The sequence below is a fragment of the Nycticebus coucang genome, chromosome 5 (genome assembly GCF_027406575.1).
Source record: "Nycticebus coucang isolate mNycCou1 chromosome 5, mNycCou1.pri, whole genome shotgun sequence".
Classification (NCBI taxonomy): domain Eukaryota; kingdom Metazoa; phylum Chordata; class Mammalia; order Primates; family Lorisidae; genus Nycticebus; species Nycticebus coucang.
This window is the reverse complement of record NC_069784.1, coordinates 28,619,726-28,647,680: the sequence shown is the minus strand read 5'-3', so window position 1 is coordinate 28,647,680 and position 27,955 is coordinate 28,619,726. Positions and strand designations below refer to the sequence as shown.

The 27,955-nt window shown below is 34.9% G+C and overlaps 1 protein-coding gene across 8 annotated transcripts in view; it reads left to right on the top strand.

Moving 5' to 3' along the window:
• Positions 1-27,955, top strand: part of DPYD (dihydropyrimidine dehydrogenase) — an 883,000-nt gene that overhangs the window by 104,667 nt on the left and 750,378 nt on the right. For all 8 annotated transcript variants that reach the window (XR_008380177.1, XM_053591597.1, XM_053591598.1 and 5 more), the window contains one exon: positions 22,186-22,268. Coding sequence is in view for 7 of the 8 variants with exons in the window: in XM_053591597.1 (XP_053447572.1) it covers positions 22,186-22,268 (83 nt within the window). In the remaining variant the exon portion in view is untranslated. The remainder of the gene's footprint in view (positions 1-22,185; positions 22,269-27,955) is intronic.

The window sequence follows — 27,955 nt, the reverse complement described above, 5'->3', positions numbered from 1 at the left end:
AGGCCCTGAGGTATTTGTGTGTACAAGGGACCACATGGAGGGCTTGTGATGGGAGCCTATGGAGCAAAAGAAGCCTGGTAGGTAATGAGACTGGTTAGATCATCAGAGCTTGGAGGTGAGAGTAGATTTTCACTATACAAACTATTCTTTGAATGCTACCCCCATTGTCAAGAGTAAGTGAATAATAATAATAATAATGGCCTCCCAGAAGCAAATATTAATGTTTGGATAACAATTTGTTGGCACTGTCTGGCACATACGGCTCCATGATATATGCTGAAATAATGACACTGTGTTTCATCTGATTATCGTGTAAACCATATGAGACTCAATCAAAATATACCCATACATTTTTGTAAACAAATGTGTGGAAATTAAAATTAAGAAGCAAATACTTCATCTTAAATTTGTTGACCTCTCATAGGCATAAGAATGAATGGATCAGTAGGTAAGATTCTGTAGCAGAATTGTTTTTATTTTTGTTTATCTCAAGAAAGTATGGAAATATTAATTTTTCCCACATGAGAGTTGAAATCTTAAAAAAACATTTTAAATGTAACGAAAATACTTTTTGATTTAGGTCATAAGGCTAGAAGAGAGATTTATTTTATTCTTTAAAATATACGATAATAATTGAACAGTGTTTTCTTATTTAGAAATGTATTTTCATACACATGATTTCATCTAAATGAATCCTCACAGTAACTCTTTAAAGCGAGTATCATTACTTTTATCCTCTTCACTGATATCCTCATATTGTGAGGGAATATTTTCAGATTGAGATATTAAGTATTTTCCTAAGTTCACATAAGCAGTTTAGTTGCAAAGCTGGGACTCAAAAACAGATTTTCTGTCTCCATAGCTCTTTCCTCTCCTACTATATTATATTGAATTTCACTGTGATGCATATGATTCTCTTAGACAGGGCCTGATTGTAAGCTGGCCACAATTAGTGAAATGACATTAGCTAAATATGATTACCTTTTAATGTCCCCTGAAAGGATTACACTAGTTAAGACATACCAAAGGGAAAAGCAATTACCTATTGAAATATGAATCTCTTGATTAAAACTGGAAATCATATATTGATATTAGAGTACTTGTCTGGAATTTGAAAAAAATATAAATATAGTAATTATTTCTTATTTGACTTGTGGTAAGGAACGTCAGTGGGGCTGGTGTTGAGGTATTTTTCTTGAATGCCAAAGTTAAAATACAACATTTTTCTTAAAAAGTAAGTTCATTTAATTGACTCATTCTTTAGAGGAGCCTAGTCCTTTAGAAATTTGAACTATGTGGAGAATGAATTCACTTGTATTATCTTTTTTCCAATTTATCTTACTGCCTAAAGAAAACAATTATATGAACCAATATTCATCTGCCATATATAGGGTAGTGGTATAACTTGGAACGCTGCCAGTTTCCTTAAATATTCTTCATATTTTTAAGTATGAAATTTATTATTTCCTCCATAAGACTGGTGACCTCCTTGGTCATAATCCCCTAAGGGTTCTTTGTAATATAAGCTTCCAACCATCTGAGATTTGTAATTATCACTAATGTATTACTAATACACAGCAATGATTCTCCCACTGGGTGTGAGGCATACTTGCCTTACAACAATTGGTGAACTGAAAAAAAAATTTTTTTAATTCCTTTTTTTAATTTTTATTAAATCATAGCTGTGTGCATTAATATGATCATGGGGCACCATACACTTGGTTCATAGATCATTTGACACATTTTCATCACACTAGTTAAATAAGGAGTTAAAAAATACATACTTTTAAACCTTGGATTCTCTAGTGATCAGCATATTATCTGGTTCTAAATAAGTACTGAATGAATGAACAGGTAAATGATTAGCTTTCCTTTTGATCTTGGTGGCAGGGTTGACATTTGCATAATATTTTTATTAGTAATTTGAGATTTAAGATGATTCACTAAGGTTTTGTCTTTCCCTGTAGATTAGAAGCACTGAACTTTTTTGTGTTTATTGACCTTGTCTGTCTTCTGTAGAAAAGCTTCTGTCCATGTCTTTCCCAATTTTTCATGGGGCATTTTGACTTGTTCTTGCTGATTTGCTTAATTTATTTGTAGATTGTGATTATTAGCCTTTTATCAGATGTATAACTTGTGAATATTTCCTTGCATTCTATAGTTTGTCTTTTTGCTGTTGATGATTTACTTGGCAGTGCAGAGCATTTTAATTTAATCTAGTGCCATTTATTTATTTTTGTCATGGCTATGATTGCCATTGGGGCCTTCAAAAATTCTTGGCCTAGGCCAGCAAGCAGTTCTCAACCTGTGACCCACAGGAACTGTATTAAAAGGCCGCGGCATTAGGAAGGTTGAGAACCACTGGCCTAGGCCAATATCTAGAAGAGTTTTTCCAATATTTTATTCTAGAATTTTTATGGTTTCATGCCTTATATTTAAATCTGTTATCCATCCTGAATTAGTGTTTGTGAATGGTACAAGACATGAATCCTGTTTTATTGTTCTGGATGTGGCTACTCAATTTTCTAAGCACCATTTATGGTATAGGGATTTTGTTTCTCTTTTCTTTTTGTTTCTCTTTCTTTTCTTTTTATTTCTTTGTCTTTCCTTTCCTTTTCTTTTTTGAGTCTCATTCTGTCACCTTGGGCAGGGTGCCGTGGTATCACAGCTCACAGCAATCTCAGACTCCTGAGTTCTAGTGATCCTCTTGCCTCAGCCTCCTGAGTAATTGGGACTACATGGACCCACAACAAGACCCAGCTAGTTTTTCTATTTTTTTTTTTAATAGAGAGAGGGTCTTGCTCTTGCTGAGGATGGTCTTGAATTCCTGAGCTCAAGGAATCCGTCCATCTCCTTTGCCTCCCAGAGTGCTGAAGTAGAACACTTACAGAACACTTTTCCCTAGTGTATATTGTTCTCTGCTTTGTCAAAGGTCAGTTGGTTGACTAGACTGTTTATTGCAGCTCAATTTACAATTGCCAAATTGTGGAAATAGCCTAAATGCCCCTCAATCCAGGAGTGGATTGGCATTTGTATTAACGTGGATGGAGATGGAACACATTATTCTTAGTGAAGCATCATAAGAATGGAGAAGCACGTATCCCATGTATTCAACTTTGATATGGGGACAATTAATGACAATTAATGACCTGTTGGGGGCTGGGGGAAGGTGAGAGCAGACAGAGAGAGAAGGAGGGAAGGGGTGGGGGAAAGGAAAAGAAAAAATAAAAATAAAATAGCAACTAATTCTCACATAAATTAGACTTAATTCTGACCAAAGTACATTATTTGAACAATAATTTTTAATTCCACTTGTTAATATGTTGTTTAGGACATTGTATCCTCATTTATAAGTGAAATATGTTTATAATTTCCCTTTATAATAATATATTTTATCTAATTTTAATATCAGGTATATCCAGATGAAGTAGAATGAATTTGAAGTATTTATTCTTTTTCTATTTATTGTCTATAAGATTTGGCATGATCTGTTTTTTGAAATTATCTTCGTTTTTATTTATAAATATTAGTTGTCTATTTTTTGAGACTTTGGGGAAAAAAAGATCAGTTGGTTGTATGAGGATAGTTTTATATCTGGGTTTCCTGTTACACCCAATTGGTCTATACCTTTATGTTTGTGTCAATACCATGCTGTTTTGGCTATAGCCTTGTAGAATGGTTTGAACTCTAGTAATGTGGTGCCTGTAGAATAAGATATTACAATACCCTTGATAGGATGGCTTTTATTAAAAAGCCTAGAAACAATATAGATCTAGCATGGATGCAGAGAGAAAGGAACACTTATACACTGTTAGTGGAACTGCGCGTTAGCACAATTTCTAAGGAAAACAGTTTGGAGATTTCCCAAAGAACTCAAAGAAGATCTAACTTTTGATTCCGTAATCTTCTGGGTATTTATCCAAAGGAAAAGAAGTCATTTCATTAAAAAGTCCCTGAACTCAATTGTCTATGGCAACACAATTCACAATTGCAAAGATGTTGAATCAACCCAAGTGTCCATCAAGTCATGGGTGCATTAACAAAATGTGGTGTGTGTGTACCATGGACTACTACTCAGCTGTAAAGAAGAATGACTTAATTCCATTCCAACAATTTTGATGAAACTGAAGACCATTATCCTAACTGAAATAAATAAAGAATGGAAAACAAATACCACATGTATTCACTATTAAATCAGAAATAAACAGTGAGCACACAAGTGCACTGAGGGAAGTAAAATTCAATGAAATCAAGCAGGGGGGAGGGGGAGGCAATGGACAAAAACCTACCTCCCAGTAGAATGAACACTATCTGGGTGACGGGCACACTTATAACCCTGAATCAAGCATTACAAAAGCAATGCATGTAATCTAAAATACTTGTACCCTTGTAGTGCATTGATGTAATTTCAAAAAGATGCTTCATTATCAAACACCAATAGGAATTTGCTACCATTGGACCCCTTGCTTCTCAGGGTGCTTGGATAACTAATTGTAACTTTGTATCATAACTTTATAACTTTTTATATCATAACTTTCATTTCTATGTCATTTAGGTCCGTTGCAGAATCATTCCTCTTGAGATTAAAATTTGGAAGGCGTAGACATTGATCCATAGCTGAGTTTCAGGAGTTCTGTTGGTTCACTGAAATCGTATGCAGCATATTGTACATTTATGCACATGCATATTTCAGGGGAAAGAATTGTGATTTCATTATATCCTTAAAGGGGTCTTATGAACAAAAAATTAAAAATATTTTTCTATAAATATTTTTCATTGAAATTAATATGATTATGGGGGTGAAGTATTATAAGTTGCTAGCTTCTCTGTTTCCAGCTTCTTTCCAGCTCCATATAAAGACTGTATTTATTTCACTTTATATTTCTGAAGTATAAACTATAAAACATGAAATGTGCACATTTTTCCACTTTACCCCATAAAATATGATCCACTAAACCTGAGTTAAGTTTCCTGGATACTCATCATCCTCCTCTTCTCTTTTTATTCATACTGCCTCTTCCACCTTGTTTGAAAATCTTCTATTTACTCCATGTGCCTATTGATTTAACATACCTATTGGTTTATTATCTTATTTAATCCGCTGAAAGCTATAGAAAGTAGGTATATTTCACTTAGAAAAAAACAAGTTAAGTAATTTGTGTAAGGCTTTAGCTAGTAGGCAATAACGATAAGGTCTGAGGTTAGAGCTAATTCTATTGTGGTGGTCTCTTTTTTTTCTCTTAATCTGGAAAAAATCTGAAATTATTTCAAAGACACATTCAGAAGTAAACTTACTAACATCTCTCTTTCGGAGGATTGATGACTCTCTCTTTCTCATATTCTTCTTCTTCTTCTTCTTTTTTTTTTTTTTTGAGAGACAGCGTCTTACTTTGTTGCCCTTGGTATTGTGCCGTGGTATCATAGCTTACAGCAACCTCAAACTCTTGGGCTCAAAGTGATTCTCAGCCTCCCTGGTAGTTGGGGCTACAGGTGCCTGCCACAGTGCCTGGCTATTTTTTAGAGACAGGCTCTTGCTTTTGCTCAGGCTGGTCTTGAACTCTGAGCTCAGGCAATCCACCTGCCTCGGCCTCCCAGAGTGCTAGGATTATGGGCGTGAGCTACCGTTCCCAGCCTCGTATTCTCTAGATTGTGACCAAGTTGATCTTGTATCTTATGTACCTATATAACCTCATGCTTACTATTACGCCTGACACCTCATAGATGTTCAAAATTTCTTGTGAATTTAACGGTAATTAACATAAGACTTTCTTTCTTAGTAATTCTAACTTAAGATCAAATAGCTATGTCATTAACTCTCTGTGACCTTTCCTTTATTAAAATTAGTTTCCTAATTTATTAAATTTAGGTTAGCATATAAATTTTAAATCTGACTTACTTAGTTTTAGTTACTGTGTTACATAAAAGAAATTCAATCCCATGGAAATTAAGTCTATGGTAATAGCAGCGAGTTGTTTTATTTCGTGAAGTTTTTTTTTTTTATTTTTATTAAATCATAGCTGTGTACATTAATATGATTATGGGGGTGAAGTATTATAAGTTGCTAGCTTCTCTGTTTCCAGCTTCTTTCCAGCTCCATCGAATACGTGAGTGAGTAGATGTTTGGTTGAATTTTGTTGTTGTTTGGTGTGGTTTAATCAGACAAAACTCAGTGATCTTATTTAAATTTCTCAGCATTCAGAAATCTCCTTATATGTCATTTTCTCTCATGTGGCTTTTGCTGTTCTACTCATTTGTTTTATTATGCTTTTCTATAATCCTTAACACAGCTGAGATATAAGACACTATACAGTCTATCACAGTTGAAACTCTAGACCTTCCCTCAACCCATGGGATTCATTTGGCAGGAGGCCACCAAAACCAGTGTTTTTTGATGCTTAGATTCAGGTTTCTACTTTGATTGCTGCCAAAATCTGAACACATGGGAATTTACTTGCTAATTATATTTGTCACGGTGGTGTCACAGACCCAAATAAAGACCGTTGCATGCAAAATATTTATGAGTATTAATTTGGCCTAAACGTGTATTTTGGATTCTCTGTTTTTCTACATTATAAAGTATAGCACAACGAGACAGAAATAAGACAAAATCCTGCAAGACCTTGGGTCCTATTTGACTTTACTAGTGAACTATCACTTAGCCCATCCAATATCTACTTTTAACAGCACCCAGAGGAAGGCTCGTTCAGAACTTTATTATATTCACTTCATGCAGCTTACTTTTTAGAAGCAGTCACGTGAGGGCTTTGAGTCCAGCTCTGAAGCTAGAATACTTGAGTTCAAATCAGTGCTTTATCCTTTAGTACCAGCAATATGACCTTGGACAAATTATCTTAATCTCTTCTGGTGTTGTTCTCTCATTTATAAAATAGGGATACTTATGGTTGTTATACAGATTAAATAGGTAAGAACTTTAGATAAGTGCCTAAGCTAGATGAAGTCTTCAATGTTAACTAGTTCATGGTAATTCATCTTTACATACCAAAAAACTTAAAATTTACCGTGGTTTCTGTTATGAATTTCCGATTTTCTACTAATTACTTTGCCTGCTGTAGCAAGTGGAGTGTCTGTTCAGCGTTGATTTAATACCTTCCGGGACCTTCTGTCTCTCCTGTGTCCTGGCCCCTCGGCCTGCTGCTTCTGCCAGTCTTTTCTCTCTAATCACTGATTATTTTCTTTTTCTTGAGCTTGGGATTCTGAGTAGTTTGTTCATTCATTCTCTTTGCCCTCTTTTCCCTTTTATTTACCCTTTGCCTTTGGCTTTTATCTTTCTTATAAAAAAAAATATATACATATATATATATATACACACACACACACACACACACCACCTTGCTTCCGCTGTGCTGGTTGTAGGTTTCTCCTGTGATTATACTGGTCAATGGATATTAGAAAGCGAGTCAGCAGTGGAAAATACAAGTCATTGATGAGATAATTGTATGAAATTGTTGGAAATTTTTCTGTCCTGGAAAATAAGTCCCCCACGTTTTACCTGTGCCCCAAGTTGTATTATTGGATAGTGCTACCTATACTAACCTATAGAATCCACTATGATGAATAACATATTGAGCTTTGTTACAAGTAATTTTTATGTTTTTTCTCAGATCCATGCTTATGTAAATTGGACTGAGAGTAGCCTCTGAAAGGAGGCCATTGGCTCAGTTTTACCTGCAGTTGTCCTTAATGTTAGGGAAATGTTACTGATGGTGAACATGACCATGAGCCCGTTTGCCTTTCTTACCCAGTGGATCTCTTGCTTAACTTTATTTATAGAGAAGTGAAGCAGATAAAAATGTGAGTCACGTGAGGTTCTTATTCCATCTGTCAAAAGACTGATATTGCCTGAATAAGAATTTTAGTCATGTTGTGTTGTTTGGTACTTTTATATATTGTTCTTGAAACATAGAATCTTGGATTCGATTTTCAGTTCTGTACATGGAAGTATTTTTGATCGAGGTAGAACTTAGACTTTTTAAGTACTCTCAGTGCCTATTTATTCCCTTTATTATTCTGTTAGGCACAATAAATATTTTGGAGATCCAGAATATAAAACACGGAGAATCCTTTTGTTTTGTTTTGTTTTTATAAGTCAACCTAATATAACATTCCACCTAATGGCAAAATGTGGACTTCTAGGGACTTCCAGATCAAGTCAGTATTGAAGCCGAGACCCCTCCTTAATTGAAGTGAAGATGTTCTGGTCTCTCTTCCAGCTAACTCAAATGTTTTGCTGTATTCAATTCCTAGAGCCACAAAGGGGCTCTGTGGGGCTACTTCAAACCCTCTGTGTCCACTCTTCAATCTTCTTCTTTATCAAAGACAGTGTTTTTGTCTCCCGTCTCTCAAAAAACTAGATTATTAGGTAGTCTTCTATCCACACTATTTATACAGGGATGGACCTCAAAATATTAAAATCTGACAATTTTGCTTTTTCTTTTATAAACCTGTTGTGGAACTACAGGGAAACAAGTTCTTGAGCATTGTGGCTCTAGGCTAGGGAACAGCTATGGACATTATTGTTGGGAGTGACTTTATTTTTATTTTATTTATTTATTTATTTATTTTTGAGACAAAGTCTCACTTGTCACCCTTGGTAGTGTACCGTGGCATCACAGGTCACAGCAGCCTCAAACTCTTAGGCTTAAGCGATTTCCTTGGAGTTGCTGGGACCACAGGTGCCTGCCACAATGCCTGGCTATTTTTAGACACCGGGTCTCGCTCTAGCTCAGGCTGGTCTTGAACCTGTAAACTCAGACAATCCACCTGCCTCAGCCTTCCAGAGTGCTGAGTGTGAGCCACTGCACTTGGCCCTTAGGGAGTGACTTCAAATAGCCACAATAAAGTTTAAAATTGCAGTAGGATTGGCCAAGAGGAAGAAGAGCATGCAGAATGTCAGGTCTCAAGGGAAACAAGGAGACAATTATATATAATTTTATTTATGGCATCAATCTACCTTTTCTAATAGAAAAGGAGGCAAATCCATCTCTGTAGTAACATCTGAATCAGCTTGAGAGTGCTCAAAATGTCTATATACTTTAAAAGACTACAGGTAAGAAAAAGAATCATTTCTTCAAGGATTCTGTTCGTAAAAGGTTTTCTATACATGGACATTAGTATAAAATAGCCTTTTCAGAAAATGAAAAAAAAACTGATCATATTAGAATTTATTTTTGGAAGGATTTATAACATTATGGAAAGTAGCAAAAGTTTACTTTTAATTTTTGCTTATTACATTTTATTGTACAGTTTCCCCTGGGGACTTCAAGCTTGGACGTTGGGATGATAAGAGGTTTTGTGGATGCCATCTGTGTTTGCTTTTGATTCCGAGCGACTGTATCACATTATTGTAGCAGGCTGCCTTAAATCTTTATCTGTGACTTTCTTTTGCCATGGGCATTATCGCTGTCATCTAGGGAGTAACTTTAAATGGCTAAACAGAGATCTTAAAATTCCCTCTTAATTACAGTAGTGTAATTATCAGGTCCTTCCACTGGTATTAACAATTAAATCACAGATTTCCTACAGCATTGCTGGTCTTCAACACAGTACCCTAACTCAAAATAATTGTTTTTAAATAAAGAGATTCAGATATAGTGTTGTTTAATTTCGTTAATCCCTGTTGGCAAATTCAAAGTGTCTTATTAAAGTTTTTCTAAAAACCAGCCAACCAAACAGAAATATCCTTTCAGAGGCACATATTTATTTTGATTAAATGGTAAAGAAATATATGGGAATAAGTATATATATGACATATATATCTCCCCAAGTGAGAAATTATTAAAAATATACACATGACATTTAAACAGAAATAGCTATTCCCACATCTGTTTCATAAACCATCACTGTGGAACCATCATATTAATTATAGGTGATATTTTCCATATCAAGAGTTAATAATCTAAAGTTTGCAAAAAAAAAAAAATAGTAGATTATGAAACCTTCTTCCACTTCTAGATTTAAATGTGAGATAGTAGTGATCCACCGAAATTGGTGGGATTTGTTATGGAAAACCTAGTTGCAGAGGAAAGTAAGTGTCCACATATGACCAAGGGAAGGTATACACTGTTTTCCATTAGTGGTAAAACTAGGTAATGAAATGAATGAGGTTTAGGATCATAAACCCTGAATTTGATTATTGTTTTACCACTGATGAGAGTGATGAAACATGAATGCATGTTAGGTGAAAACAGCAATTAAATCCAAGTCAATAAAAATTTATTTTATTCTTTTAGACTTTTAAAGTTTTTAATGAATTTTCAGCCATTTATTCTTATACTGTTTCTATATAACTAGCACAACAAGAAAATAAAAACAGTCAACAAAGTAAACAAACTAAAAATTTTCTAAATAAATAAGAGCATACATATATAGAAGAATATTCTGCAACTTTAAAATTTATACTGCAGAGTTTGTTTACAATCATGAAAAGATAGTAGCCATGTAATATTAACTTTAAATATATGAAGATGAAACAAAAGATATTCCAAATATTGTAAACCTAATGATTGTGTTTAGGTCTTCTCAGGTGATCATGTGTCTCCAGGGGTATTTCTGAGTCACATTGTTAACATTAAGCTACACTGCAGGTGGGATGTAGCCAATAACATAATTGATTTTACCACATGGATTTGGTTTATTGAAAGTTTGATAGAATTCTGGTGTGAAGCCATCTGGACCAGGGCATTTTTTGGTTGGAGCTTTTTTTATTGTTTCGTTAATCTCAGTGCTTGAAATTGGTCTGTTCAGGAGCTCTATTTCTTCCTGGCTAAGTCTAGGGGGACGGTGTGATTCCAAATATTGATCCATTTCCTTCACATTGTCAAATTTCTGGGCATAGAGTTTCTGGTAGTATTCAGAGATGATCTCTTGTATCTCGGTGGGATTAGTTGTTATTTCCCCTTTATCATTTCTGATTGAGGTTATTAGAGATTTTACTCTTCTATTTCTAGTTAGTCTGGCCAATGGTTTATCTATTTTATTTATTTTTTCAAAAAACCAACTCCTTGTTTCATTAATTTTCTGAATGATTCTTTTGTTTTCAATTTCATTGATCTCTGATTTGATTTTGGATATGTCTTTTCTTCTACTGGGTTTAGGCTTAGATTGTTCTTTTTCCAATTCCATAAGATGGCTTGTGAGTTTGTTGATGCACGCTCTCTCTGTTTTTTGAATGTAGGCATCTAAAGCAATAAATTTTTCTCTCAAAACTGCTTTTGCACTGCTTTTGCAGTATCCCACGGGTTTTGGTAGCTTGTGTCTTCATTGTTCTTACACTCAAGGAAGTTAATGATTACTGTTTTATTTCTTCCTGCACCCATCTATCATTCAACTGAAGATTGTTTAATTTCCATGCCTTTGTGTGGGGTTGAACGTTTTTGTTAGAGTTGAGTTCCACCTTTAGTGCCATATGGTCTGAGAAGATACAAGGTGAAATTTCAAATCTTTTGATTCTATTGATATTTATTTAGTGTTCCAAGAAAGGATCAATTTTGGAGAATGTTCCATGGGGTGATGAGAAGAATGTATATTCTTTATCTTTGGGATGGAGTGTTCTATATGCATCTATCAAGCACAGTTGTTCTAGGGTCTCATTTAAATCTCTTAATCTTTGTTTGATTTCTGTTTAGAGGACCTGTCCAGCTCTGTAAGAAGAGTGTTAAGGTCCCTGTTATTATGGTATTATCGGATATCATATTGCTCAGACTGAGTAAGGTCTGTTTCAAGAATCTGGGAGCATTTAAATTGGGTGCATAAATATTTAGAATTGAAACGTCTTCTTGCTGTATTTTTCCCTTGACCAATATAAAGTGACCATCTTTGTCTTTTTTGACTTTAGTTGCTTTAAATCCACATGTATCTGAAAATAAGATTGCAACTCCTCTTTTCTTCTGAATTCCATTTGCCTGAAAAATTGTCTTCCAACCCTTGACTCAGAGTTTTAATTTGTCTTTTGAAGCCAGGTGTGTTTCCTGCAGACAGCAAATGGATGGCTTGTGTTTTTTAATCCAGTCAGCCAATCTATGTCTCTTCAGTGGGGAATTCAAGCCATTAACATTTATTTAGATAATTGATAAGTGTGGTAGTGTCTAGTCATCTTATTTTGTGAGAGTCCATTGCTTAGTTTTATCTTTTTGCATCAGTGTGGAAGCTAGGTTCTGTCCTTTAATTTCTGAGTTCTTACTTTGCTGCTGATCCACTGTGATGGTCAGTGTGTAGGACAGGTTGATGTATTTCCTGTAGAACTGGTCTTGTTGTGGCAAATTTCCTCAATGTTTGTATATCCATAAATGATTTGATTTCTCTGTCAATTTTAAAGCTTAGCTTAGCAGGATATAGAATTCTGGGCTGGAAATTGTTCTGTTTAAGTAGATTAAAGGTAAATGACCATTGTCTTCTTGCTAGGAAAGTTTCATTAGAGAAGTCCACAATCACTCTGATGCATTTGCCCCTGTAGTTCAATTGGCACTTACTCCTGGCAGCTTGCAGAATCTTTTCTTTTGTCTTGACTTTGGACAGGTTCATCACAATGTGTCTTGGAGAAGCTCGGTTAGAGTTGACGTGACCTCGGGTCCGATATCCCTCTGAAAGCAGTGTGTCAGAATCTTTGGTAATATTTGGGAAATTTTCATTTATAATATTCTCCAGTATGGCTTCTATTCCTCTGGGGCATTCTTCTTCTTCTTCTTCTTCTGGGATTCCTATAACTCATATGTTGGAACACTTCATAAAGTCCCATAATTCTGACAGTGAACGTTCTGCTTTCTCTCTCTTCTTTTCTGCCTCTTTAACTATCTGAGTTATCTCAAGAACTTTGTCCTCTACCTCTGAAATTCTTTCTTCTGCATGGTCTAACCTGTTGCTTATACTTTCCATTGCATCTTTAAGTTCCCTAATTGACTGCTTCAGTTCCTTTAGCTCTGCTATATCTTTTCTATATTCTTCATATCGTTCATATCTTATTTGATTCTGTTTTTAGATTTCCTTTTGGTTATTTTCCATTTTATTAGCAGTTTCCTTCATTGTTTCCATCATTTCCTTCATTGTTTTCATCATGTGTATTCTAAATTCCCTGTCATTCCTAACATTTCTTTATAGGGGAAATCCTCTGCAGTAGCTACCTCATGGTTCCTTGGAGGGGTTGCTCTGGACTGGTTCTTCATGTTGCCTGGAGTTTTCTGCTGATTCTTCCTCATGAGTGATTTCTTTTATCTGTTTCCTTGCCCTAATTTTCCTTTCACTTCCTTTTGCTCTTTAAGTTCCCGTGCCTGTGGACTAAGGTTTTGATGAGTCCTTTTGGTACAGGACCAGAAGCATGAGAAGGTTGAAGAGCAAGAAGGGATAAAAGAAAGAAAAGGAAAGAAAGGAAAGGAAAGGAAAGGAAAGGAAGGTAAGGTAAGGTAAGGTAAGGGGAGAAAGGAGAGGGGGTGGGTAAAAGGGAATATTGACAAAAAGAAGAGAGACACAGAAAGAGGGAGACAGAGCAATATATGTGTACAGTAGGGTACTTTGCCACAACCTTAAAAAAAAAACCAACCTCTGGGGGTGCCCGGTTGGGTGGTTCCCTTGAGGTCAGCAGCTCTTTGCTAACCTGATTGGACACAGTAACCCACCTCCACCAAATAGATAGGAAAGACAAAAATGATGTAAATCAAACCAAAACAAGCAAACAGAAAACTTGACACGATAAAGTTGGGTGAAACAAATAATAGGGGTAGAAACACTAGCAAAAATGAAGTTCTAATATTGAAAAAGGCAGCAATGGGAAATTGTGTTTAAACTAGAAAAATGGAGAAAGAAATGAAAGAAAAAAAGAAAAGAAAATATCATACAGAAAAGGTTGAAATTAAAAAACAAAACAACAACAACAAAATAAACAAAAAACAAACAAACAAAAAACAACAACCAAAAAGAAAGCAGAATATGTATCTTTTTTAATATTATCTGAGCAACAGGTGGTCTGGACAACAGGGTTATGAGATGTTAATCATAACGCTGATACAACTGGAGGCCTCCACTGATTTCTCAAACACCACAGGGTGGAGACCCTAAGTCTCTCTTCAGACCTCTTAAAAGGCACTTTAAACTTCTAAACTTGGGTAAGCATAAGATTTCCCAGGAAAGTGCTTGTGGCTGGGATCACTGCTGAAGTGGCTATCCACTTACCCAGTGTGCCAAAACCGGTCTCACCTCGTCCTTGAGGGTTAAGGCTGTAAAGTGGCTCAGTTCCCACCTTTAAGCTGCTCAGTCACTAGATTACGAGCTCCCGCCCAATCCTTGCTCTGGGACCCTGAGGGCGCAGCTTGCTGGGGCAGTTCTCTCACAATGCTCCCTGTGGCCCACAGCCAAACACTATTAGCTCTGTCTGGCTTAGCGGCTCAGTCTGGGTCCCTACACAATGCCCAAAGTTCTCCACACTCCTGCTCAAGCTCTCCCCAAGGCAGTTCAACCGAGTGCCAAGTCCAAAAACAACAAAACAGTTCACTGTAAGGCCTTTACAGTTTGCAGTCTTGCTGCTGCTGTACTTATAGCAGCCGGTGGGATTAGACTGACGAACACATGCAACCACTTGCCAGTTTTCCACTGTTTTTTCCTTCTCTTGGGGTCCAGAAGTCTCTTGCTGACTCCCTGTATTCTCAAAGGGATGATTATAGGCAGATCCCACCAGCCAGAGATACCTGGAGTCTCATCTCCCCAGACTCACCGTGACCAGTTGCAGGGAAGCTGTTACTTGGCCACCATCTTGTTCTCACTCCCTTGTCAGGCATTTTAAAATGCTTTCTTACCTATTCTTTAATTTTAGCTGTGGTGAGATGTGATTGCATTATGTTTTCTTAAACAGAATTCAGACTGTCTTTTAAAAACTCTTTGTAGTGTTTTAATTGGCCAAATACTGCATGACAAATTTTTGGTTAACAGTTGACTGCGTATACAATTGTGGTTCCTTCAAACTATAATATTATATTTTTTTTCAATTTTTTTCTCTTGTTTGAGATTCATTGAGGATACAAAGAATTGGGTTACATGCATTGCATTTGTTAGATAAAGTCCCTCTTATAATTGTGTCCCACCCCCAAGAGGTACCTTCCAAGCGTATGGCATAATATTGTATTGTTACTGTACTCTTTCTATGTTTAGAGCCAAAAATACTTAACATTGAGTCATAATTGCCAACAGTATTCAATACAGTAATATGCTGTATAAATTTGTGCCTGGGAGCAATAGGTTATGCTAGATAGTTATGGAAGCATATTCTATGATGTTAGGTGCAACTGTGAAATCTCCTTAGAATGAGTTTATGTGAACCAATCCCTGTTCTTAAATATGTATATGCAAATGGTGCATATGAAAAAGTAAACAAATCTTATTTATTCAGTTCCATGAATTTTAACAAAATGAACTAAACAGTATCCCCAAAACTCTTGTGCCTTCTGTGGTTACTATCTGCCAACTTCCAACATTATGAATTTGTTTGCTTCTTTTTTAAATGAAAGTATTATTGAGATATGTTCACATATCATAAAGTTTCCCTTTTTAAAGTATGTGATTAAGTAGTTTTTAGTATATTCACAAAGTTGTGCGTTTTATTTATTTTTAAATTTCAGAATATTATGGAAGTACAGATGTTTTGGTTACATAAATTGCTTTTGCACAGTTTGAGTCAGAGTTATAAGTGTGCCTGTCACTTGGATAGTGTGCATTGTACCTGTTGGGTGTGAATTTACCCATCCCCTTCTCCCTCGCTCCCATCCAGTTTCTTGATGATGAGTGTTATATCTGTGCTCATAGTCTTGATCGATTGATTACCATTTAATAATAAGTACATGTGGTTTTGGTTTATCTTGAAGTCTGGTAGAGTGATGCCTCCTAATTTGTTCTTATTATATAAAGTTGCATTGACTATTCAGGGCCTTTTCTGATTTCATATGAAGTGTAGAACCACTTTTTTTAGATCTGGGAAAAATGATACTGGTATTTTAATGGGAATTGCATTGAATGTATAAATCACTTTGGGTAGCATAGACATTTTAGTGATGCTGATTTTGCTGATCCTTAGTATGACATGTTTTTCTGTTTGTTTACATCCTCTGATTTCATTGTCAACCTTTTGTAGTTCTTTCTGTAGAAGTCTTTCATCTTCTTGGTTAAATACGTGACTAGGTATTTTATTTTCTTTGTTGCTATTGTGAGAGGTATTAAGTCTTTGGTTGATTCTCAGCTTGACTGTTGTTGATATATAGGAATGCTTCTGACTTGTGTACATTGATTTTGTAATGATTAATAAATTCAGTTGAGATTTTGCTGAATTTATTTATCAATTCCAGGAGTCCCTTGGTAGAATCTTTGGGGTTATATAAATATAAGATGATGTTATGAGAAAAAACCAATAGTTTGACCTCTTCTTTCCACATTTGGATGCTATTGAATACATTCTCTTGCCTAATTGTTCGAGCTAGGACTTCTAGCACTATTTTGACTGGAAGTGGTGACAGTGTGCAACCTTATCTGACTCTGCTTCTAAGGAGAAATGTTCTCAATTTTTCCCCATTTAATATAATGTTGGCTGTGGGTTTGTCATATATGGCTTTTATAATTTTGAGGTATTTTCCATCTTTACCTATTTTGTTAAGAGTTCTTATCATAAAAATGTGCCGAATTTTGTACAGTATTTTTCTGCTTCTATTGAGAGGATCATATGGTCTTTATTTTTGCTTCTGTCTATGTGGTGAATCACATTTATTTTGCATATGCTAAAATACCCTTGTATTTCTGTGATGAAACCCACCTGGATGTGGTGGTTTATTAATTTACTTTTTGGTATGCCACTGAAAATGGTTTGCTAGGATTTTATTGAGAATTATGTGTCTATATTCATAAGTAATATTGGCCTATAGTTTTCTTTTTTTGTTATGTTCTTTCCTGGCTTTAGTATCAAAGTGACTTGGGGAGGGTTTTTTCTTTCTCAGTCTTATGAAATGAAATAATTTCTGCAGTGTAGATGCCAGTTCTTCTTTGTAGGGCTAGTAAAATTTGGCTGTGAATCCATCTGGTCTACTAATTTTTTTTTTGTTAGAAGATATTTTATTGCTTCTTCAATTTCATTATTGATATTAGTCTGTTCAAGAGTTCTGTTTCTTATTGATTAAGCATGGAGAGGTTGTGTGTTTCCAAGAATTTGTCCATTTCCTAAATATTTTCAAGTTGACATGCATAGTAATTTTTCAATATTCAGAGCTGATATTTTCTATTTCCGTAATATCAGTGTAATTACTCCTTTTTCATTTCTGATTGAGCTTGTTAGGGGTCTTTCTTCTCTGTTTGTAGTTATTGTGATCTGAGGCCTATAGATATTGTTTATCTTTTCAAAGAGCCAGTTATTTGTTTTATTAATCTTCTGTGTCAGTTTCTTCTTATCAATTTCATTTAACTCTGATCTTATGTTAGTTATTTTCCTTCTTCTGTTGTGTTTGAAATTGGTTTTCTCTTTCTTTTCCAATTCCTTTAGGTGATTCAATTGTTGATTTGTGATTTTTCTATATTGGACATAGGCATTGAATTTTCCTATTAGGACTGCTTTTGCAGCATCCCACAGCTTTTGGTAACTGTGTCCTCTTTGTCATTTAGTTTGAAGAATCTTTTGATATCCATCTCAGTTTCCTCCTTGACTCAATAATCATTCAGCAGTACATTATTTAATTTCCATAACTTTGTACAGAGTTGAGGTTTCTGTTGATTTCTAATTTTATTCCACTGTGGTCTGAGAAGACATATTGTATCATTTCTATTTTTTTTTTAATTTGTCGAGACAAGTTTTTTGGTCCAGGATGTGATCAGTCGTAGAAGACATTCCATGAGCTGATGAGAAGAATGCATATTTCATAGTTTGTGGGTATAAATGTTCTGTAAATACTTGTTAGCTCGATTTGTTCTAAATTCCTGGGTAAGTCCATTTTTTCTTTATTTTCTTCTTGCATGATCTGCCCCATACTATTAGTTGGGCATGGACTATTACAATGCTGCTGTTTATCATTTTATTTAGAGAATCAAGTAGGATTTGCTTTATTGATCTCAGTACCCCTTGTTAGGTGCATCAGTATTTATAATTGTTATGTCTTCTTGTTGAATTGTTACCTTCACATTTAAAGTATAATGATTGTTTTTTGTTTTTTGTTACTTTTGTTGATTTTAAGTTTATGTTACCTGATGAGCATGGCTATATCTGTTTTCTTTCAGATCCCATTTGAATGGGATATTGTTTTTCCTTCTCCTTGCCTGTGAATGAGTCTGTGTTGGGTTGATGCATTTCCTGGAGAAAGCAGATACTTGGCTGGTATTTTTATTAATTCAGCTATCCTGTGTCTTCAGTGGGGAGTTCAAGCCATTTACATTTATTGAAAGAATTGAGGAGGATGTGGATTTCTGTCCATCCTGTTGCATAGAACTTTATTAGTATTTTTTTAAACTCATAAGTCATTGGTGTGTCTGGCCTCTGAACATTAGCACTGGATGTTTTGCACTGCTGGTTCAGTTGTGCTGAACTGTGTATAATGCAGATCTGAGTACTTCTGCAGTGCTGCTCTGGTCTTCCCTCAGTTTTTTTTTTTTTTTTAAATGGGAAGTTCTTTATTTCTCCCTTGTATAAGAAACTTAGTTTTGTAGAATACAAAATCCTAGACTGGCCAGTATTCTGCTTGAGAAGACTGAGAAGTGGCCTCAAGTCTCTTCAGGCTTGTAAGTTCTCAATAGGGCAATCTGCAGTTAATCTGATGGGTTTTTTTTTTTAAGTGAACTGATACTTTTGCTTTATGGTTCATAGGAGTTTCTCTTTCTTGTTAACTTTGGCCAATGTGATGAATATGTGTTGGTGATTGACACTTGGTGAATAATCTCACAGGAGTACATTTAGCTTCTAGTACCTGGATGTCCAGATTTATAGTAATACCTGGGTAATTTTCAAGTATTCCCACAAATAGGTTTTACAGCACTTATGTGTTTTCTTCTTCATGCTTGCAGTTGCCTGCAATTTTTATGTGAGACTTTATATAATTCTGTACTTCTTTCAGGCTTTGTTTATTCCTTTAATTTCTGTGTCCTTTCTCTTTGGTTTATTTAATTCAAAAGTATTGTCTTCTAGCTCTGAGATTCTTTCTTCTGCCTGGTTTAGCATGTTCTTAAGACTTTCCACTGTGTTTTTTTAATTTCCTTGAATGCATTCTTAATTTCCAGAAGCTGTGCTTGATTTGTTTTTAATAATTTTGTTTGTTTGTTTATTTATTACATTGTCTTTGTAGTTTCTTGTGTTGGGTTTGTATATTCTCTTATATTTCACTGAGCTTCCATGGCATCCATGTATAAAATTTTTATCACTCCAGCATTCTTGTTTGGGTTGGTTTCCATTGATATGGAGTTACTCTTTTCTTTTTGGTGTCTCCTTTCATTCTGATTTTTCATGTATCCAGAAGATTTTCACTGATTCCTTCTCTTTTGGAGAGACTTTGCTTCCTAATTTTGGATTTTAATTAGATTAGCCAATGGCACACTGAGTTTAGTCTCTGAGACAGTGGGTAGTGCTGTATGTGAGACTCAACTACACTCTGTATTATTGAGTCAGTAAATGCTGTACATGGCATGCAGATCAACCACTCTGTCAATAGGTGGTACTTGCCAGAAGGAACAAACTGCAGTGTTGGTTTTTGGTCCTATGATCAGCTCTAATCCATCAGGAGAAGCACTTGATTGCCTAATGTTCTGTGGGGCCATGGAACGTCAGTTGAATCCTTACCACAAAGTTGTGCATTTATCACTACTAATTCCAGAACATTTTATTTCCCCCCGAATAAATCCTATACTTGTAAGCAGTCACCCACCTTTCCCCCTTCTCTTCAGCTCCTGGAAACCAATAATCTGCTTTCTATTGATTTACCTCTACTGGAAATTTAATGTATATGGAATCATAGTATGTGACCCTTGGTGCCTTGCTTTTTTCAATTAGCATAATGTTTCAAGGCTTATCCATATTATAGCATGTATATACAACTTCCCTTTTTATGGCCAAATAATATTCTGTTGTGTCAGTGTACAATTTTTGTTTGTTTGTCACTCGATTGAATTTTGGGTTGTTTCCCTTGTGTCTGTCATGCACAATGATGCTACCAGCGTTTGTGCACACATTTTTGCTTGGTTATGTGTTCTCAGTCTTTATGCACCTGAAAGCATAGTTGCAGTGTAATTGCTGGGTCATAGGGTAACTCTATTAATTATGCTCTTTTTACATTTCTCTGGTTCACGTGATAACTCTTTGTTTAATATTTTAAGGCAGTGCCAAACTGTTTTCCAAGTGATTGTGTCTTTGTAAATTCCTACCAGCGATGTATGAAGATTCAGATTAATCCACATCCTTATCCATATTTGTTATTATCCTTTTTTTGGATTAGAGCTATCCTATTGGGTGTGAAGTGGTATCTCATCCTAGTTTTGGTTTGTGTTACTCTAAGGACTGATGATGTCCAGTGTCTTTTACATGTTTATTGACTACTTTTGTCTTCTTTGAATAATTTTATATTCAAAGCCTGATCCAGGATCTAACTTTAATACTTACATGTAGATTTCTAGTTGTCTACCATTCGTTGCTGAAAGACCTGTTTAATAAATGATACAGATTTAATCAATTACTTATATGATGGATTGTACATCTATATGTGAAATGTAAAATAATAAAGCATCCTGAAAAATACTGGAAATATTGAAGAATTTCTTAAACAGAATGCATGAAAACCTATTCTTAAATTAGAAAAATAAATAAATTGGAATAAACCTATTGTTAAATTAGAAAAATAATAAATTGGACCTCATTAAAAATAAGAAATTATCAACATGAAAAGATACTACTAAAATAATAAAAAAGAAAAAAGTTACTACTAAAATTATGAAAACACAAAGCAGGAGAGGATATTTTTAATGTAGATATCCAACAAAGGACTCTTTAAAACCCAGAATTCAATATTTATTAGATCTATTCTTGTAATTTTCATTATAAAATCATATGACTATGTTCAAAAGGATCTTTGCCTGTATTTGACTAAATTAAATAACGATCAAAGTAAAAATAGCAATTTTGTACAAATGTACCTCCGTTAATTATTACAAATTATAAATTATTAATTTAAGTTCTATAATATTCTAAAATCCATTATACTTATTTACAGTATGAGAATAGTAAGAACATATTCTTTTGGTTTTCTTTGTGTAAAATTAACTAGAACACTAAATCCAGTTACTTTATTACCCAAATACCAATAAATACTACAATAAATCTAGTATGCCAAAAGATTCATGTAGATACATATTTTTAATCTAAAGTTGAAGCCTACACCTCATGTTCTTAAAATTTCTTAGGGATTAGTCATATAAACAATAATTATATTTATTATTGTGGTAAAATTTTAAAAGAAATACTCTTAAGAAAAATAATGCTGTTATATTTATTAGAAAATAGATACATTTATGAGTTTTAATTTACTTATGTCATATTTACTAAACTTTACTATCCTTCAAAGACCCTGCTATAATTTATTTTTCATTGAATTTTAAGAATCAAACTTGTTTATTTTTCAGTAACTATACATACAGACAATTTAAACATTATATGTAATTGTATTTAAAGATCAGATTATAAAATTTTGTTTTAAAAATTTAATATAAAATTTAACATTCTATTATCCCCAGGGTCTATCTTTAGTAAATGCTAACTTATTTACAATTGGATATTTATCATATACTCATATGCTATTTATTGTTATTTAAAACTTACTCTATTTTCTATTTTGAATTTAAATTGGCTTTGGTATACTTGAAATTATTTTAGAAAACTAATTTTTATTCCTCAAAACTCTTAAAGTTCTGTTACCTTTATATCATATTCAATTTCTTCTATTTAACCATTTTGAAGAATTGATGAAAAGACACTGTGACAGCTGTATCATAAAACGTTTTGATTTTGTTACTGTGGAATTCAACTGTCGATTTTAATGAATCCTACACAATCGAAGTGGTATGCGTATTTTTCATGAGTTTATAATCAATATAGTAAATTATACTTTTACATAATTGTACAGATGTAATTTTTCTCAGGATGCTGGAGCATTAATGCCTTTTTTAAATACGTTGCAGAATTGCGAGAGGCTGGAGAATAATTTTGATGACATCAAGCACACGACTCTTGGTGAGCGAGGAGCTCTCCGAGAAGCAATGAGGTAAGTCTGGGTCACCATAGCAACAGTCACAGATGTGGTAAAGAAAAAGTCATTCTTCATTATTGGGGGAACAAATGAGTTCATTGCCACCATTCAGCCCTGTTCTCTAAGGTATTAATTTGTCAGTGGAGAGACTTCCCTGGAGGCTGTACTTTGGTTTTGAAGCTGCATAAATGTTAAGCCTCAGTGCACAGTAAAAAATGTAAATGTTTAATTTGTTACTTAAAATGCTTAAGGGGTGTCTTGTTTTATATTTATACTAAACTGTGTGATTGAATGAAAATATTGTTCATCTAAATTCTGGTTGTGTATAAAAAATTACTCTGTATAATGGTAGTTCAACTGAGCAGTATTTCCTCCTAATTAATATTTAATTTAAAAGAGGTACTTAAAATTTCATCTTCTATAAGATTTTACAGGATTATATTATATTATAGTGTTTTTAAAGTGATTTACATTTTTACACTATTACAAGCATATAATTAACTTCTCTTCAAATACGGTGTTCTATAATGAGCCCGATTTTTTTCTTCTTTTTTTTTTTTTTCATTTCTTAACATTATTGTTTCTGAATATTTCTCTTGAAATTGCCTCAAATTCAATGTCTTTTAAATAGATTTTAGCGAAGTGTTTTTGAAATCTGTTTGGTCAGAATCAAGAAAACTATGAGACGAATAAAACTCACACTTAGGGTTTTCAAACAACAAATGATTCTAATCTTAAAAGTTCTGAGTTTCAACCTTTCAGTAGGATAATTTCCAGTCTCTTTGTATAGAAATGGGATGTTTACCTTGATTTAGCCTATGAAATCAAAATTTGTTTTTAAAATATACTTTCTTCCATTTTAATGCTGCATCTGAAGGCTGAAAAAAAATTAGAATAAGAGAAAGGATAGACCTAAGAGGCTTCCTAGGAGGGTGGTTTGGAGACAGTTTTGTTTGCTAGCACACAGTTACCATATACTTTAGTTTAGAAGCTGCTCTCACTTAGAAACCTCCCTTTTACCATGCAAGCAGCAGGAGAAAGTAATTAAATTTAATAGAAGCTGCCCTCATTTTGAAGCCACTTCTATTTAAAACCACAGGGGGAGGTAATTAAATTTAATGGAAACAGTAGCTTCTACACAAAGATACATGGTACTTCTGTATAGATGATTATGATGTCACAAAAAGAGGAATAATATATTACTAGTACTGAGAAATTACCAACTGGTTCAAGTGAACCTATTTTATTGTTAATGTCTTTACTAATAAAAAAAAAAGGAGGGAAAAATAAGACTGAGTACACAATAGAGAATTTGTATCTATATAAAATGCAACCAGACATTCTCAGAAAGTTTCAGTCGCTGAAAATAGTAGTAAATTAAAAATAACATGTAAAATACATTTTGGAAATGGCTAATGCAGAAATTATGAATGAACTCCTTTTTTTTTTTTTTACAATATGCACAGTCTCTGTCCTCTAAAACTACCATCCCTATAAATGAAACACATCATTTTAGTAAATGCTTACTTTAATAACTTTACATAGATTAAAAGTGCTTGCCAATATTTATTTAGAAAACTACAGTTCTTCTCTGCGTTTTGTATGTATTCATTTTGAAGTAAATGCATAGACAAACAGGAAAACAAAGAGGATGCCAGCTCTCATTCTTTGAATAAAAGAACTGAAGGCCTAAAACATACACAGAAAGAACTGAAAAGGGGCAGGATGAATGAAAACGGATGTGAGCGAGGGAAGTATAAAGAACAAGGCAGGACATGTAGCCAGTGTAGAAAATTTGTCATCAAGAAAAATAAAATTGAATTGTAAGCGCAATTGCATACGAACAGATTATTAAATTTTGCCAAATGTTTACATAATCTGTACCATTTTAGAATGTACCAGGATGTCCTGCTTTTCTAAAAAAGTAGTGATGAACTGATGAGAAAAAAGGTATTATCTCGTTTCACCTTCTACCACCCATGCTATGATGCAAAGCAGTAGTCCAGATAATTTAAATCACAATGTAATTATATGGCTGTAAAATGCATTTGTTTACATAGGTTGCATATTTTATGCACACACATATGTTATTGATAATGTCTGGATTCACTGAAAATAATGAAATATTTTAGTAACTGTTAGCATGCAACCATTTAGTGTTAATGTGAGTTCGGCTCCTTCTTTTGTCTTTGGAAAATATAGCAAGAGCTCATTGTTTCACCTGTGAGATTATGGAAATAAAAAAGTTTAATATAATATCATTAATACACTAAAAGGGAAAGGCATGTGGGGTCAAAATATAATTGTTCTCTCTTTTATGAACTATCTTTCCTTGTATGAGCGTATCGGGATCAAAGAAAACCATGGCAACAATGAGAAATTTAATCTCGGCTTTGAAAGTGGACAGTTGTTCTGATAGCAGGACTGGGGATTGTAACATGTATTTCAGGCACAGGAAGGGGACTGATGTGAGAGGAAGCAAGTTTGTTTTTTAAGAATTTTGGTAGGCATGCATTCTCACAGAGTTCACACAGCAAAATGTCCCCATCACTGATCTGTCTTCCTATATGCTGTGAGTTCGTCGTGGAAATGGAGCAGCATGAGGTTGGCAGGAATGGTGAGGACAATTCAGACTCTCAGATTAGGGTAGGGGCAGTGGAAGACAGGTATGAATAATTTGCCAAAAGTCTCAAGTAACAAAGGGGCTGGGCTCAGGAAGCTGGCTGAAAATGTGTTTGTTCACTGTATGGTAGAGGCCAATTATGTAGAATCTAGCTTGCTGTAATAAAGAATTTATTTTGGTGAGTCATGATAGCTCTTTAGGATGGGAATTGGCATTAAATGTACGAATTATTAAGATAATTTTATAGCTCTTAGAGTTGGAGTACAAGAAGAAGAAACCATGTAGAGAGAGATACACCCATTCATTTATTTAATGAACATTATTGGGTTTCTTTAATATCCTGGGTAATGGGGTTACAGATATGAACAAGACAGTCTCTGCCCCCAAAGAGGTAACAGTTTAGGGAAGGAGACAGGAAAACCAGCTGCTTGATCTGAAGACATACAGGCCGAGGACTTGAAGCTTTTCCTGGTTCCAAACCATGGTTGCTCACGTCTTAAGTGCACTGGCATGTCACAGCTTGGCTGTGGGGGTATCCCTTCCCTTCTCTCACTAGCTTGAACTTTTCAGCATCCCTAGGTGGTTCCAGATGCCCACAACGGTGCTATTGTCCTGACCATGTCTAGCAAGGGGGACCTGGAGCACAACTGGACTAAATCTGAAGACTGACAAATTGTGGGTGCTGTGTTGCGGCTGTTTAACAAGTAGTGTACCTCCTTATTTACTAAAGTTCTACTATTTCTAAGACAGAACAGAAAACTGCCCTTGTTCAACTCCCTGCCACTTCATCTGATCTCTTTCTGGCCAGCCTTTCCGTGTGTTCATGAGCCTGCTCTTTTGAGATCCCTCCCAGGCTTTCTCCTGATCCCAGACATAGGATGCCCTGAGCCTGTAGACCTGCTATGTAAAAGGCACCGGGCACTGCAGCCTTCTCTAGAATGTGCTGGCTAAATAAAGCAACTAAATATATTAAAGTAGGGAGAGAGAAAAAATAAAGAGGATTAACAAAGATTTGGGGTTTCAGATGAATTTGAGCCACCTAAGGTAAAGTTACATGTGAATGTGTAGGAGGCGGCGAAAATACACTACAGCTCAGGGAAAAGGCAGAGGGGCTGACACCCTTGGGACTTTAGTATTTTGATACTTGTGGCCACGAGAAGGCACCTGATTTCCAAGAACAGTGTATTGCAAGAGAAAGATGAAGAGTCTAACCAGATGCCTAAGAAAATAATGGGCTTAGGGAAATACATGCCAAGGAAAAGCATATTTAGGGGTTTGAAAATTTAAATAACCTTCTCTAACACAATTTAAAAATAAAAGGATGGCAGGGGGAAGGTGGAATTCCTGGCAATTGTTAACTGGCCTTTAGAGACATCCAGGCTAATGCTGGCCAGAAGAACACTCTGAGATGAGAGAAATATTTTGGGGGCTTTCGCTATGACAGTCCTTAGCCACATGTTCCTGTTGAACACTTGAAATGTGACTGGTGAAACTAAAGAACGGAATGTTTAACTTTATTTAAATTTTATTCATTTAAATTTAACTACTTGCATGTTGTTAGCAACTATGGTTTGAACTATGCTACCCTACAGGGTTGTTTTTGTGTTACTAAATTGATATGTGATTGCCTCTTACTTACGTAGTTCTCATCAGTGGAGAGGAGAGAAACCTGTTCACACATATCACACTATCTTTCTTGGAAAACTAAGACTAAAAGGTAGATCTGTAACACAATAATGCACTTAAAACCAAAATTAGCAAATGTGGTTTGATTTGGAAGAGAAAAAGTGACTCAATCTCCAGAGGCAGGATTAATATCTAGAAAGCCCAAAAGAATGAACAATAAAAACACCCTAAGAATTAAGAAGAGAATTTATAAATCTGGCCATTTTCAAAATACATATGGAAATTCATTAGCTGTTTTATGTATTACCTACAACCCGTGGTGGCTGTAATTGATAATAGCTCCTGTAAAGATCCAATAAAGGTATATGATAAAGAACCTGAAATCATTCACGTCACTCCGTAAATGGTGTAAGAGGGTTGTTTGGCTGTTTGAGAGAATAAAAAGACTTTATACTCTTGCCTCACATAGTTCAAAGAAAATTTCATGTATATTAAAGAACTGAATGAAATAAAATGAAATAGCAAAATTCCAGTAGAGCATGGAATTGACTATCTCTTTGAGACTTCGATGGGGGAAAGAAATGATAAACTTAAAAGTAGTTGAAGAAATCACTAATCTTTGATTCCTTTAAAAATAACTTGTCAGGCTCAGTGCCTGTAGCACAGTGGTTACAGTGCCAGCCACATAAACCAAAGGTGGTAGGATCAAACCCAGCCCCAGCCAACTAAACAACTGCAACAATAAATAGCCAGGCATTGTGGCAGGGGCCTGTAGTCCTAGCTACTTGGGAGGCTGAGGCAAGAGAATCGCTGAAGCCCAAGAGTTGGAGGTTGCTGTGAGCTGTGACAACAAAGCACTCTACCGAGGGTGACATAATGAGACTCTGTCTCAAAACAAACAAACAAACAAAAAAACCTCTTGTCAGTTGTAAGAAGATGGACGAACCCAGAAGGTATTATGTTAAGGAAATAAGGCCAAGCACGGGAAAAATACTTTGTGATCTCTCTCATATGTGGAATCTAAAAAAGTTGATCTGATAGGAGTAGAACAGTAGAGGCTGGGGAGAGGAGGAGGGAGGTTGGAGGAAGAGGGGTTGGTCAGGGAGGACAAAGTTACAAGGAGACAGGAGGGATGAGTTCTGATGTTCTGTTGCACCGTGGGTCCATGACAGTCAAAAATAATGTATACTTTTGAATAGCCAGAAGACAGGTTTGGGAATGTTCTCACCACAAAGAAATGACAAATGTTTCAAGTGATGGATACAATAATTACCCTGATTTGATTACTACACAACTTATTTATTTATACCCCATAAATATATACAATTGTGTGTCAATTAAAGAGAGTAAAACAATTTTAAAAAGTTTTGTAAATGGAGGAAAAATCACAAAATTAAAAGACATCAGTGTACTACTGTATTCCCATTTGTATGACAGATTTAAAAAATTAGGA